At 32.2% G+C, this 16620-nt stretch overlaps 1 protein-coding gene across 1 annotated transcript in view; it reads right to left on the bottom strand.

The window, feature by feature from the left end:
- FAT4 (FAT atypical cadherin 4) overlaps nt 1–16620 on the bottom strand; it is a 173996-nt gene that overhangs the window by 18512 nt on the left and 138864 nt on the right. Inside the window, exons 10-11 of the mRNA XM_027103666.1 lie at nt 8861–8965; nt 4411–4718 (exon numbers count right to left, since the gene is read on the bottom strand). Coding sequence (XP_026959467.1) covers nt 4411–4718; nt 8861–8965 — 413 coding nt within the window. The remainder of the gene's footprint in view (nt 1–4410; nt 4719–8860; nt 8966–16620) is intronic.

The raw sequence follows: 16620 nt of genomic DNA, 5'->3' as shown, positions 1-16620 counted from the left end.
CTGCCCAAACCTTTTAGTCATCTCCAATTTTGTAATCATCCTGTAGATGTGGATAAAATCTTTTCATCATGGTCAATATGCTCTTTACAAATGTAGCAATTTCTCATTGAAAACTGCCCTCCTGGGGGAACGTAATAGATTTCATGGTTCCCCAATGAAGAGGGAGGTGCTAACTAGCCCTGTGGCTCCAAGTACATCATTATAGTAACTGCTTTCCTTTAAGGAATAAAGAGCTGGTATTACAGCCTTAAAATTCCCTTTTAGTACCAATAAAAAGACATTTTCACACTTGTTCTGTGAATAAAGTTTCTTCAGTAACAACAACAAAAAAAGAGAGAATAATTGTCATTTGAGGTTAATTTTAATGAAAGCAAAGCAAATGTAGGAAACACAGCACAGGGAAGTTAAGCAAGTTAACATTACCTTTGACTTAAATGCAAAAGTATCAGGTTTTCTATCTTCTTTCATTATGTATGGAAATGATTGGTTTCCTTAATATCACCTTTTTATTGATATTGCATATGACTTTAAGGTATTGTCCATAAAAATATATATTTAGGATTTGTAAAAGTATATCTTAAATACTCACATTTCAGAAATAATAAATAGGGCCAATTTATACTTACTGTGCCTCAAATATTAGTGTCTAAACTATTTAAAAATATTTCTATAAGTTATTATAACTGATTATAAACTCCATACAACAAACTCTCATAAGCCATGTAATTTTTTTTGCCACTTTCTCAAATAAATTATAATAAATACTAATATTTTTAGGGAACATTTACACTTCCAATTCTATATCAAGACTTTCATGTCCTATTTAGTTTACTCTTTCAGTAGTTTTTATTTTTTTTCCAGTGATCTATAAAATTGAGGGACATTCAATCTCAAAATAGGTATTAGGTTTCCATAATACCATGTATGTTTATGTTGACTATTAATTTAAGCACAATTCCTTTCAATTTACTTCTAAAACAAAATGTTAACACATCTCTATGTATACTATGTAAGCCATCCATCCATTCTAGAGATACTTAAAGTTATTACAAGCTAGAGAGTATCACATGGACATTTATGAATGCTTTAATTAGGGAAAAAATCTTGCATAATAGTATCATATTTTCATGAATGTTCATACTTAATATATTTTTTCTTATTTTCTAAAAGCTTAGTGATACAACTCAAAGGAAAAAATACCTGAGGGAAAGTTTTATTTGAATAATAGCTCATTCAATTTAATCTTCAGAGTTAAATGTACCTTCTTTTACTGTTGAATATTTCTACCACTACCACTGTAAATTGAGATATTTTTATCCTGTCTATGCAATGATTCAAAGCTGAGAAGTTAATGATTTTGCCAGTTTCCAAAAAAATCCTTTTGAATTGTAGAAAACAACAGATTCAAAATCCAGTAGGGCCTTATTTTGGATGTTTTCTGAAATAGGGAGAGATTTTTTCCTCTGATTGAATTAATTATGACAAGGGCATTTTTTCCACATTTAGTATTATTCAAAACCTCATGACTATGGTGACATATTACAAATGAACTGAAATAACTTCTTTTTCTTTCCCTTTGGGCATATTTCATGGTGCCTCTTTCTCTGTTCTCCCTCTTGCTTCCAAGCCCTTCTTTGATAAAATCAAGTGTTCATGAAGTTTAAGGGGACCTTAGAGGTCACCACGTAAAATCCTCTATTCTATATAAGAGCCCATTGACAACATCTTAGCAATATGGTTACCTTACGTATGCTTGGAGGGTTGCGGTGAGTGGTATCTACCAACCCCTTTAGGTTTCCCTTTCAGTATTAGAAAATAATTATGGCTAACATAAGCACCAATCTACATATACACACCAGACTCCACGTTTGTCCTAATTTTGTCAGATTCAATATGACTGGGTACATCAATAATCAGGGACACTGGAATTTTCTAAATCCCTATTCTCCTAGAGATCGTCCTCTAAGCACACTGGTTTCATATTATGTAGGTGTAAAAAAATCTCAGGCAGAAATGAGTGCAGTAACCTATTACTAATCTGAAAAATTATTCCCAAGATGTATTTGTTATACCTCTATTAAATTTATTAAGCACCTTTTCATACAAAATGTATGCAATTTTAGATATAATTTATATTACTATTTGTGATAATGCTAAAAATGTGGAGATATTATCTTCACATTTTGATTTTCTGTCCAATTAACAAAGCCACCTGAATTACTACCAAATCAGGCCTCCAATGAGTGCTTTTCAATAGATTTTTTTTTTTTTTTTTTTTTTTTTTTTGCGGTATGCGGGCCTCTCACTGTTGTGGCCTCTCCCGTTGCGGAGCATAGGCTCCAGACGCGCAGGCTCAGCGGCCATGGCGCACGGGCCCAGCCGCTCCGAGGCATGTGGGATCTTCCTGGACCGGGGCACGAACCCGTGTGCCCTGCATCGGCAGGCGGACTCTCAACCACTGCGCCACCAGGGAAGCCCAATAGATTTTTCACATAGATTATTTTTAGAATCTAAATGATCTTAATTATAATTAGTTACTATATTTTGTTTCATTGTCATTTTCAAAATGTTGGGGTAATTTTATAAACACTTTATAAATTAAATGTATTAGAAAAAAGTTATAGTTACAGATATTAACACCAAGTTCATAAGGAAATGGAAGACAATATAGAATTAAAATAATTCATAAATTTGCACTTCTTTGCCTGTTTTCTCACCTCTCATTATATAAATAGCATACATCTAATAATCTAGTAGGGTTCTGAAAGCAACACAATGGATGTGGTGACTGTACCTGATGAAATATCGGAACAGCCAATCTTGATCATGCTGACACAATCATTTGGTCATGTTAGGGTTAATCACTATTCTCTTTTTTTCCATAATTGGAAATAGTTCTGTATTTTAAAGCTATTTAGATCTTCTTTAATGTAATAAATTAGAGTGGAGGAGAGAAAAGTCATTGTATCTGAGGCCAATTCAACATAGATTTATAGTATTCCTGGAAACAAATGGAGAATTTTGTCCTTTGATAAAGACAACTTGTTATTCATATTTGTCAGAAAAAAAATTAATGTTATAAGGTAGCTTCTGTCTTATAGCTTTATGAAGTTGGTAATTATAGAGGGCACAAAAGTTTTGCTTTTAAACCTAATTATGGATCACAGAAAAAGCTAGCAAAAACATGGTAAAAACATTTTCAATATCACTTCTGCAAGTTGCTTACATGTAGTACAACAATACAAAGTATTCCCGAAGTTTAGTGGCAAAAATACTTCTCTCATATGATTCATTTCATCCATCTCAGAACTATATAATTACCATATTTTTCTAGCTTGTCATAGAGCCAAGAGGTAAAATTATAATCATTTAGATCCCAGTTTCTTCATTTAAAAAAAATTTCAGAGTATTTATTTTGTTCTTTTGGCTAATTTTTAATAGTTGGTTTAATACTTTAACCATTCCATTCCATTTTTAGGGTGAAATAAAAATTTTAAAGAGCAGTTATGGTTTTAAAAGGTCAGCGTTAAAATCGAAAAATATTTAAAAATAGTTTTTGTTACAAATTACTTTTTCCCTAATCTTTGATAGTTGTTGAAGACGGGGGGAACTATGGAGATAGAGTTGGAATAAATACATGAATAAATAAATAAATCCTTCCATTCTATTACTCTGTGTCAAATGTTTTCAAACATTAACATGGAAAAGATATGACGCATTTCCCTTTATAAAGAAAAATACTTGTTTAATGAACACAAGCGCTAAATATGTACCCTGTTTGTTATGAGAGCCATATAATGAAATGGAATATAATATGGAAATCTTGGATATTACTGAGTTATAATTCTGAGAATACTTTAATAGTCAAAAACCAATACTTCATCCTAACACAATTTCATGTCATAGACCTCACAGATGACAGTATACTGAAGTGCTGGTATAATAAGGATTATTACCTACTATACGGAAATCTGTGTTAAGTATCATCTTTTACCAGTAATTTATTTGTAGAAAAGTTTTCCCTGTCTGTTTTTAAGTCGTTTCTTCAATTTGGGCAAGGATACTTAGAAAAGCAAAGGAGCCATTTTAAGTAGAGTTCTGACACAGCCTTAAAAATCTGTTCAATATAAGAAATGTATACAATGGAATGTTTATGCACTAGGATATTTTCTTTCCTTCGTTCCCTTTTTGTTTTTGAGATGAGTTGTTTTTGAGTCAAACAACGCTGTCATGAGCAAAAGAAGAATGTTACCCATTTGCTGCTGTAGTTCATAACAAAACTGGACAAATAATGAATACATATAATTGAACTCAATTTGCACCACAATTCATGCTTTAACTTTTCAAGTTTCCAGCCTGATTGACTGGATATTCAATAAAACAAGTTTTAATGTGGAATTAATATCTTACCATTCCTGCCCTCCGGGCAATCACAGTATGAAAATGTCCATCTGACACCTTCTTCATGGTGGTGAGTTTATAGGTACCACTGCCTAAGTTATAAGAGAACCTTAGTCTTTCTTCAGCAATTTCAAGGGCCAAAAACTCAGCCCGGTCCCCTGTCTGGTTGTCATAGTTGTAAAGCAATAAAGCATGACTTTTGATAGTTGCAAATTTGACATAAATATAGTTATTATTGGGGTCCAAGCTGGGAAATTCCATGTATGACAACTCCTCAAATCCATAACTGTTCAGCTCGCAGTGTTTTCCAAAGACACCTGTAAATGAGAAAATTGACAAACTGACACATCACATTCAAGTAAAGTTTTATTAAATGACTTTGATTAAAATATTTTTAAATTACAATAATGTCACGTTTTTAACAACTTTCTATTACTCTCCAAAGAATACTGTCTAAATTTATTTGAAATAGAAAGAAAAATGATGATCTCTAAAGCATATAAGAAATGATAAACTGGTGTAATTATTTTTCTTTGGCCAATATGGAAACATATCTAACTATGCTTCATTTTAAAAAATTAGAATTAGTAGAATGGAGTAGGTCTGAAGAGGTTTCTTTTCTGAAAAACTTTCAAAGTGAGTTTGTCAATCTTTTTAAAGTTTAATATGCTGTAATTTTCAACCAAGTTATTTCCTTCATAATAAACAATTCCTGAAAACAATTTTAATTCAATTAAGGACGGTAAATTTTGTTTTGACCTAAAAAAATCAGTCCCTGTGTTTGTGGTATTTTCAAGTCACAAAATTAAGGAAAGGAATACACTGCCTTTAGCGAAAAAAATAACTGTCTTAAGTTTTTCTCTGTTTCTTGTTTTATACCATCTTTGGGTATAATTTACAGCAGCTACTTTGAAATTGCTTTCTGTTTTTCTGAAATCTAGCATTCCCACTTGTTTGTGCTGGTTCTTTTTCAAACCTGAAAAGTGAGTTTTACTGATGTTACAATTCTATGCCAAAATTCTTTTCCCACAAATATTAGTAGCCTGTAGCAAATGATCAGAAAATTAACCCATGCCAACACATCATAATTCTTATTAACTTGCAAAGGTTTCATTCCTTCATTTTGGCTGTACATCTCATGTAAATGCATTAAATATAGATGCAGGGAATTGTTCTGCCAGAAGAAACCAATGTCATCATTTTACAGAATACTTAAAACTTGTCCAATGTCATAGAACCATGGGAGACAGAGCCAAAATTTGAGGCCAGATCTACTGATTGTCTAGTTGTTTTGACTACACCACATTTTATATCTAAATGTTCTTTAAATTAAAATGGCCTAGAATTTCCTTGTGTCATTTATCTTTCCTTTTTCTGTAAAGGCTCACATAATATTCATTATAAATGACTAAGAAATCTATATGATTTATTTTTAATCATTAACTAAAGTTAACAAAAAGAGAAAGAAATTATAGGAATTATATGTATTATATATCATATATATTATATATGGCATATGTTTTATATCATAAATATATCTTTCATCGAGTATTTATATTTTATATAAAACTTATATTTATATATAATAAATTTTCAAGTTTATATTAAACATATATTTTATTATATATATTATTTATATATGCAGAAAGAGTAATCAAAGTTAAATAGAAAGGAAAAATAAAGCATACAAATGAAACACATTATTAGAGAGAAATTTTTACTGTGTGTTCCCTTAGGTCTCTTATGATTAAATTTTAATAAATCTATGAAAATATATTTAAAATTTGAATATAAATATATGTAGAAAGTATATACTGGAAATATGTTCTCCATTTTATTTAAATTGACACTGTACTTTCAAAAATGATAATATTTTTATAGAATATATTATCTTTCTAAGGGTTTTTGTTATTGTTTCTAGAGAAATGTAAATTTTTGTCTTTGAAATAATTTTAAATTATTTAAAAGTAATTTAAAACTTTTTGAAATTTTAATTTCAAAACTGCCCTCCAAATAGAATGCCATGAAATAAACCTACATAAAGGTAAAAATAAATTATTTAAATTACTTTAATAAGAAATATTGTGTGTGTGTGTATGAAGTTATACATATATATAAACTTATAGCTATATAGGTTCTTCTTTATAAAGTCTTAAGTACTTTATGGTTTTTTAATAAAACATAAGCTAAAAAAGTCTAAAAATTAAAAAAATATTAGTCCAAAACAGCAAATCTTTCACTGATGAGAAGGGAAACAGTGTAAAGGTTTTTCCAACTTCAAAATTATAGTTAAGATGTTCTGTTATAGGATGCATGTGTAACTACCTGCAGCTATTTGCCTGAGGCATTCCATCTGCCATTTTTTTTGTATGTTTCACCCACATTCAATTTGTAAAGGACAATACTTTTTCCTTTTAATTCTGTCTCTCTTTTCTCAAATCTGTATTGTTTCAAGGTTTTTGTTCTGTTTTGTTTTCTTTTTAAGGCTTCTGTTCCCAACTAACAATGTCTAAGTTTAAATAATGTTTTTTTGCCTTTGCCACTAGAAAGAATAGGGGGGTAAGTGCGCTCCGCCGGCTACATGTGATCTGTCTCTATTTTAATTTACGTTATTGTGCTAGTCCCCTACCCCTGAGGATCTCTGGTATGGTGAGGAGAAGGTTTATTTGGACACCAAAACACATCCACCCAACAGGCAATCACTGTTGTATCAGCTACAATGCTGCAACCATTTGCTCTTATTTGTTATCAACTATCTATCTTAAATCCTCATATGTACAAATGGAATGCAAAAGAATCTCTAAAAATGTAAAAAATTTTGGTTCAGTCACCTTGAAAATAATTTTTCCACTTTCCACTCCAATCCCCTTATCTTTCCTTCCAAAACACGTTAAAACCATGAAACTTGATTGTGGTTATCGGTCAAAAGCAGCACCCTTTATTTAAAATGGATAACCAAGGACCTACTGTATAGCACAGGGAACTCTGCTCAATGTTATGCAACAACCTAAATGGGAAAGGAATTTGAGAAAAGAGTAGATACATGTATATGTATAACTGAATCACTTTGCCGTACACCTGAAACTAACACCACATTGTTAATCAACTATACTCCAATATAAAATAAAAAGTTAAAAAAAACAGAGATAATTGAAAGAAAGACGTTTTAGGAGATCTAACATTGTGGTTATTTCGACCTTGATCTACCTTTTACTGCTTCGAGGGTATTATTAGTGAGAATCTGAAGAAGTTTTAAAAAAGAGAGGTACTGTAAATATCATCCTGGACTGAAAATAAAATTGTGTTTTAGTCAATATATCATTTTGAGGTTGTTTTGTTTTGTTTTCACTGTTTGACTGTAGACAAAGCCCTCAATTTCTGGGCCTCAGAACTATTGCTAAAATACAAGGCTCACAATTAGATATTTTTATATTCTGTTTTTCTTTATCATTCTTTTGATATTGTACTTTAGAACTAGATAGTCATAGAATTACTTGAAAATGAATTAATGTTACATTTACTGGTTACTAGAAACCTGAAATTCTTTTTAAGTTCTATTCTCTACTATACATTGAGATTCACTTTTCAGGTCCATGTAGCACTGTAATAAATATATTCAAGGAAAGACTAGAAAAAAATCCTTCTCCTCTCTTGCCTATGGAGAAAGACAGAGTCTCTAACTACTGCAGGGCCTCTGGAGAAGAATACTTTATTGTGGAGTAAAGCAGCTTTTAAATAAATGGAATAATCACCAACCTATGAAACAAACCAAGTTAAAATAAAAGCTTCCTGCAAAGCTGTTCTCATAGTTCTTGGCTGTCCCAGTGTAGGGTAACATTTGGGTGAGACCTGGAAGGAATCCTTTAGTTCATTCCACTATGATGACTAAATATGCATGCATATGAAAAAATTCTTTTAACAATTTTCTTCCTTAACAGAACACATCATTCTGAATTTTGATTAGTTACACGACACTATCTACAAAGCCTATATGAAGACTGCATGTCAAGTTACCAAATCATTCTAACTGAAGTGGTTGAATTAATGCAAAAAACAAAAGTAAAGAAGCAAAAGCAAAACAAAACAAAAACGTTTTGACTAGTCTTAAAGATTTTAGTAGAAAGTGTTGTCAAATAGTTCTTAAAGGATTTTTCATTAGATAGGTTCTAGGCTAAAAAGAAGGCATACACAAGTTTTTGAGAGGAAATGTCCTGAGGAGACAACATCAAATTTAATAATCTTTGGTTGATTATTTTCTAGTAATGATCAAAACAATATACTCATTGGAATTTCCATAATTAACAGAAAATATTAAACCTTTGAGATTTTATTTTGCTAAAACCTCCTGTGTAAAACGACTAACATTTTCTTAGTCACTCCAAGACAAGATAAAACAAAATTGCTAAACTGTGTGCCAAAACAGATTGATATTTTATATCAACCACTAAGTTTTACTCACCAAACGGACAATGGCAGTAGTATGAATCCACACCACTTTGACAGGAACCACCATTAAAGCAGGGGTTGCATTCACAGTAATTGACTGGAGATTCACAGATTTTCCCTGAAAAGCATCAAACTCATTAAAAAAATCCTTGCATAAATATATTAACACCATTACCGCATGACCATATGTAATAGTCTATCCTGAGAGAGCCTATCTTTGGAGAAAAGAAATACAAGAACATTTGACTTGACATGAGGACATAGGAATATTATATCTGAGTTCAAAGTCTTATTCAGTTGTCCTATTTTAAAGATGTGCATTATAATATTTAGGAAGTAATTTACATAATCATCTTGGAAGGAACTACTGTTTTCAGGGAAATCACAAATGGTGAACATATTTAAATGTTTTCACTGAATTTATTTTCTCTTGTCATGCCAATTTTTTCATGTATTATAACTGGAGAGTTGAAACTTCTGCAGTATAATTTTCACCATCGAGATATCCTTAACTCAGATTTCTCAAAGGTAATAATGAATCTCATTTAGCTTATTTGCCAAATTACAATCCTTTCACTCTCAAGAAATATTCCTTAACTTTGACTTACCTGTTGTAAAGCAGAGTAAGAAATAAAAAGACACGTCAAACACAGTTTCAAATATTTATGAAAATTTATTGCCTATAGATTATATATGCTCTGTCTTTCTTCTAAACCAATAATGCCTAGCAAGCATATATTTCAGTGTATAAAGACTTCTCATACATCATCTTGTTAATTGAATCTGTTAATATTGACTGAGTGCCTATTATGGGTCAGGCATGCTAGAAGATGAAGGTCTGACAGTTAAAAAGCAGACAAGTGTCTTTACATGGTGTCTCCACTTTAGTGGGGGAAACTGATCCACACAACAGGAAACATATTTCACAGATGGCGGAGAAGAAGCCTTTGGAGGGTAATCTCTTGCCAAAGAAATTATAAAACTATGGTAGAGACCACTGTAACTCTGCTCCCATATCCAGGTTTCAGACAGCTATAACTGAATAATTAATCACCTAGTAGGCAAAACTTAGGGTATGAGGCCAGTCCCATCTGTGTTTTGTTATCGTTGTGATGCTGTGTGGTTTTTTTATGCAAATGTAAATTTGTTCTAATATCACTGTTCTATAATAATTATTGTAATCATTTAACATATTTGTTAGAATAGTTTTTAGTTTTCTGATTTGAGGAAATAATGATATTTCTTAATTTCCTAAGAAAGTAAGACATTTCTTAGAGTTCTTAATTTCCATTCATTGACAGGAGGGAGAGTTTATTTCTGTAAAGCTATCACCTACTTCCCAGCATGACTGCACTAATGCCTTTATTCAATGTCTCATGAAAGGGCGTAAGTTTTATATGCACAGCTAGACCCTGTTGTGCATAGATAATCCATTTCATCATAATAACTACGCCTGAAACACAGTCAAAGTTTCTGTTTAATTCATTTCTGCTTTTGTGCCTTGAGTTTGTAGCCACACTTGCTGGTTTGTTTGAAATTATAATTGTGAGTCGGATCTCATGACACTGCTAACGGTCATAAACACAAAATTTTTTCCTTTATAAATAAAATTGGGAATCTCCTTACAAGGCAAAACAGTACAATTTCAGAATACCTTTCTATTCTAAGGGGAAATAATGAAAATAAACAAGTTAACAATCTAGAAGCACAGAAATTAAGTTTTAAGTACTTTAGCAGTGAGTCATACTAGAGAAACAGGCAGGACAAATTTATTCTAAGCCCATACAAACTATCACACCAGAGAGATGCTGTGCCATGGGAGAACTCTCTTCTCTGGGTGTTTTCTAACTGGATTTGTGACAGATTGTTCTAGAGAAGTGTACTTTTTTTCCCCTTAATACAATACTGATACTGCTCAATAGAGAATGAAATAAGACCTATTGACTATATTATTGATTATTTACCTAGTATCAGGAAAGTCACATCCCAGTCCTTCCATTTTTTCCACTGTAAGATTATGCGTAATTTTCACATGTGCCGTTGTACTAAATAAGGTTTTATTTTCTTCTTTTCCTTTCCTTTTTTGAAAATTTCTTTTAGAGTTTTGTTAAGAGTAGCGTGTATTAAGAATATAGACTAATATTCTTTACAGGTATGGTCAGTATAACCTTCATGTTGTGAACACATATACGTAGGTTACAAAATCACAAACTTCACTTCTTGAAGACTGGAAATGGGGAACAAAGGCTGAACAGTTTAGCGGGTGTGGTCATGTACACTTACTCAAGTATTTGGACCTATGTGCTCTCCAAGAACAACGTATGACTATAAAAACCCAAATCATTGATCCTGTAAATCTCAACTCTCTACTTTTTTGAATCTTGTTGGAAAAGACCACCTTGAATCTTGGTTTCTACAGCAATAACAACAAAGAAATTTAGGGTTTTTTAAAAATAATTATATAAAATGGTTATTTTATTTACCCCTTACAAAATAAGATTTTAACATGGACATCTGAATTTAATTCAGATACAAACTACGAGCTATTTCAGTTAGTCCAAAGCAAGAGGTGGAAAGAAACCCAAAAATAAATATGACTTACTCATGTGTTAAAACATACAGTGACTACATAAATAGAAGCAGCTACAAACTGAGAAAATATTAGTTTGAGAATGAACGTCTTTTAAGGAGAAAGAAAATTCAATCTTTCATTTGACATTTTATTTTAAGCCAGAGTTTTATCTTCATATTTGTCAAAAATTTAAGAAATGAATTTTCTAGGGGTTATGCAAATGAACTTTTTGTTGAGTTTGGGTAAAATAGTATTATTTGTTGTTGTTAGAGTATGTAAATTATTTACCATTTCAAAACTTTAGTTTGAGTACTCCATTTATTGAGTAATATTTTTATTTTACAATTAGTAAATTTCAAAGAGGTTGCCATACTAGATTCCAAGATACAGTTTGAAAACTCAATGTTGCAATTTAAGTTATTATTAAAAGAACATTTTTTCTTACATGTGAGGGAAAGATGTCATAATTTTACTTAGAATCAAAAAGCCTTTAAATGCGTATTTCTAGGGTTTGGAAAGTTTATGCTCTATTACCCAATTAGAAGTCAGCAACAAATTCTGTATTGTTCTGCACACATCTATGTTAATGGCATAATGATTATCAGAGAATGCAGCAGTTTGAATTACTCTAACATGCTTCTGGTACAAACAATCTGATGTGTTGGAGCACCGTGAAACAAAATTTTGCATCATTAACTTAATTAATGCTGCAAGTCAATTAACAATATTTGTCAGTGCCTTGAGGCTTGGAAGTATGCTGATAGGGCTTGCACAGAGAAAGGCATTTATGTCTCCTGAATTCAAGGAGCCTTTTTCTATTGAGATATGTTAACTGTCAGAGCAGCTGTTTAGAGGAATAAAGTGATCTCATTGCTTTGACATTCATCAATTAATGGTGTTGATATACATTATTTATTATAGATAGAAGGAGATATGCTTTCGGAAGTGTAAGCTCCTAGCACATGGAGAATGGGAACTGGTGAAGATGAAAGTGAATGCATAATAGGAGGCCAAGGTAAATCCAGACTTTTCAAGATTACAGTTTAAACTTACAGGAGAAATTTAGCATGTGTCTTCATGTTCTGGGGCAGAAGGTGTGATGAAGTGTTGAACATAAATCGAATCTGATGTGATCATCTATGATCTTTTCGACAAGGATGTATATTCAAGTTTCACTTATTGCAATAGCACATTTTAATGTTAAGTTAGGTACAATTGTGCTAAATTTATTCTTGCCTGTTAAATTCAGCCACTCTATGGGGATATGATGATTTCTGATATCCCATAGTCTGTGTAGGTTTCAATTTAATAGCTTAGATCATACATATGTTAGATCACCACAAGTAATACTTTTGCATGTCTTGTGTTTATACACAGAGGAGAAGGAAGACCATGTGGAACTAACAAAGTTCACTTTATATCTAAATTGATTATTTTATTAGCAACTATAATTCCATAATACATATATGCTATATATTCTGAATGTTTATGCTTATAGGCTTTTTTATTGTTTTAATAGAAAGTAGCTGTTTTTTGCATGCTATGTAAATGAAAGGCACTATGAAGATAGCTCATCTAAATAACCTGATCAGTTAGCATTATGGTTTTTCACATGGAAACAAAGCAAAGATATTATGCTTAAATGAGGGTCGCTAGTAATAAAACCAAAAAGAAAAAAAAATAACGGTCTTACCTTCGTATTTTAAAGCACACACAAATACGATCTCAATGAGACTACAAATGATTATATATAATGATACACATGATATCTACAATATGCTTACAAATACACACTTATTTTCCACAGAAATAAGAAGCTTTTAAGCTACTAGAACCTGTTATTAATGCTTTAATAAGTTAATGTATCATTTGAGGCAAACTGTGTAATTCCACTCTTGGAAATAAAATTTGTTTATATTCCTTGGTTTCCTGATCACATGATCATTGACAACATTAATATATGACTGCTGTGATTTTAAAAGAATGACTCTTAGTTACAACTCCCATCTTCGTGAAAGCAAATGTTTGCCAAGTTTCTTGGTAAAATTACTATGCACAAACTGTAAATAACTTTACGGGCCTTTTTATACTGTCAAGTGACATAAAAGTGATGAATGGACAAATCTCATCCTCCCCTGAAATACTGGGACTTACTAGAGAGCACAGGAAAACTTCTCCTTGTGGGAATACACTCCTGGCGTTACTACAAATACCACACCTAAAATGCATCCAGATGTGTGAAAGTGAACAGGAAAGGTTAAAGGTGCTATGAACTAATTCTGTTATGAGAGACCAGGATTTAGAAATAAGTTCCATATACATGCTGCCCTTTATAACACCATTCATTACTATGAAGGATTTAATGCAGGGTGTACTGCAAACAGAAAACCTGGGAGCAGGAAGCCAAATGCTGTGTGGTTACTGAGTATAATTGTGCTTTCTAATTAGTGTTCTATTAAATGTAAGAAATTTTCATTTGTATAGGAAAAGAAATACTAGGTTTGTAGTTATTAGGCTGATGTTTTCCTCCAGGGTTCCCTGAACTTCTGAGGCATGAATAATATGGAAGATATTTTCTTTCAATTTACTGGGTCATATTGACAGTTGATGCAATTTCTTATACTATTAAACTCCGTGAAAATCTAGACATTAATTTTTCACATGTTCTAGACTATATTAAAATTTATTCATATTTTCTAATATACTCTACATATAGCTAATCAAAGCTTCATTTAGTGCTATTAATATAAAATTAAATTATAGGAAAATATTCTTAACAGTGAAACATGAAGTGATTATAACAGAAAATGAAGTCTCAGTATTTCTTTTCTCAGTTTCTTTTTGGTTCTTTTTCTCGTAACTGAGAAAAACCCACCCAAAATACAAGTTACACAAACAAATTAGTTTTCTCTAAAGTCATTAAATAAAAAATATTCTTATTCCATATTTATTATGTGACCCTATAGCCACAAACTTGAAAATAAACTTAAAAAAATAAATGTATCAGGAATAGGGTAGCAATATGATAATAACTATATCTCTTCATATCTTTTTGTTGTAATCATTCCATAATTTTCATTTTTCTACTTGCATCCTTACAGGATGTTCTCCACAAAGATTCCCTGTTGAGCTAATATTTAACCACTCTCTGTGGGGTGCTCTTAGGATAAAGTCTCTCAACTTGCATCAATTCATAAACACTCTTCTAATCTGTAGCACAATCTCTAGCTTCACATGAAATATTCAGTAGTGTGTGTGTGTGTGTGTGTGTGTGTGTGTGTGTGTGTGTGTGTGAGATGGGGGGCAGCAGCTGAGAATTATTTTAATCAGAAAGTTTATAATCTCTCACAGCTCCAATTTGCAATGCCACTGACTTTAAAAATCACTGAAAAAAAATGCAGTGTAAGTCCACAATAGTAAATAGAGTATAAAATATAGGTGGTTTGAAATAATTCTGATGATCCAAAAAAATCTGAATACAATACACATAGACTTTGAAGAAGGCTTCACTAAGGCACTAATCCTTCATGTTAACAGAAGTAAAATCTAGCCAGAATGAATAGTTAAAAATTCATTCTGTGAGGCACACTTGTGCTTAAGTATGAATTTTGTTTTATGACTTATTAGCTCTGATTGGTTCTTTAAGATGTTTTGGTGCATTAGCTCCGCCTTCCTGAGTCAGGTTACCTGGTAAAGACTAGCTGGAAAAAAGTAACTCAAAATGTTACTTGAGAGATTACCTTTCCAAAGAACATTAAACATTTACAGACATTTAAACAATGCATTCCTAATTTAGTGTATGGGTTAACAATGTGTCAGCATGGTTTTTCATATACTGTTTTCTGCAAAACAAAACAAAGAAATAAAACTATCAGACTTCAATTATCTGCTAGTTTTACTGGATGGACTTTGCATATAGAATTTGGAAACAAAGAATAACATTAATTTAAAAATGTAAGATTTATATGAAGCATTCAATTATACGTTTGTTTATATCATTCCTGATCAATTGGATTATCTCCAATTATGCAAACAGGGACCAAAGTGAGCTCTGAGGAGGGACCGCATGTAAAATTAATACATTACTTCAAATGATGTCCCTTAGAGAAAGAGGTTATGATCTCGTTTTTGGCAGCTCTGGGCCTAGAGTCACCAGAGTGTAGGCTCAGCTTCCTACAGCATAAAATAGGAGCAGTAGGAGGATCTTTCTATGTCAGATACTCTCTGTTGACACCCAGCTCCATTCCATCCTTCTGTATTGCAGGGACTGGAAGTTGGAAACTATCACTTTTTCAGACCCCCTTACAGCAGGACTCAGGTTTAGCTTCTGCCAGTGGGTGAGAGTTGAATGATATCTGAAGGGTGACAGCAAAGCAGGGACTGTTCTGGGAATCACTCTCTGCAGAAGTGCAGTGATGATCAGCAGTGGTTTCTGGAAATACCCGCAATGTCTTTATTGCTGAGGTTATGGGTGAATTTTCCTGACCTTCCCTCTTACCCAGTTTGAGGATTCCGATAACTATCTCATAGGCTTTTTGTGCGGTTTAAGCAGAATAATGGGAAAAAAAATTCTTAGAAGATATCACAGGCCCACTAGCAAAACTCTCTAGCAAGTGCAGATCAAAGTGTGATGAGACGTGACAGGCATATAAAGAGCAGGGGCTCCGGAGTAAAGCTTTTAGTCAAAACTCAGATCACTTTCTGTGCCATGCTGGAGGCAAGTTATCTCATCTCCAATCTCTCTAAGATCCAAATCGTTTTGTTTTTAAATGGGAATGATAAAAGTATTCATTTAATAGAGTTGTGAGAAGAACTGAATAAATAACGAAGTGAATAACAATGTCTGTGATGCAAGGAGCTTTAAGCAGTGTTTTAAATAGTCACTCGATAAATGCTATTAATATTTCATGACGAAAGAAGAGTATGCTTAAAAGTTTCAACAACTACATTTAGAAAAGGATGTGGTGTATGTTTAAATAAAATGAAACAAATAAAGAAACAAACTACGGAGAAGTGAAGTGAAAGGGCTAGTTCTGTGTCCCTTCATGCAGTAAGTAACATTTATGCTGAGATCAGCATAGGGTGCCTTGCTAACACACTTTCCCTCTTCCCCATCTACTACCCAATGCAGTCACACTTTCTTCATTCCAGAGCTAAGCGTAAACTCACTCTAAGTGTGAATCAGTGTATTATACTAAAAT

This window comes from Aethalodelphis obliquidens, unplaced genomic scaffold, assembly GCF_003676395.1.
Source record: "Aethalodelphis obliquidens isolate GAN/ISIS:26980383/991018 unplaced genomic scaffold, ASM367639v1 scaffold6, whole genome shotgun sequence".
Classification (NCBI taxonomy): domain Eukaryota; kingdom Metazoa; phylum Chordata; class Mammalia; order Artiodactyla; family Delphinidae; genus Aethalodelphis; species Aethalodelphis obliquidens.
The sequence above is the reverse complement of the archived record's forward strand: the minus strand, read 5'-3'. Positions and strand labels throughout refer to the sequence as shown.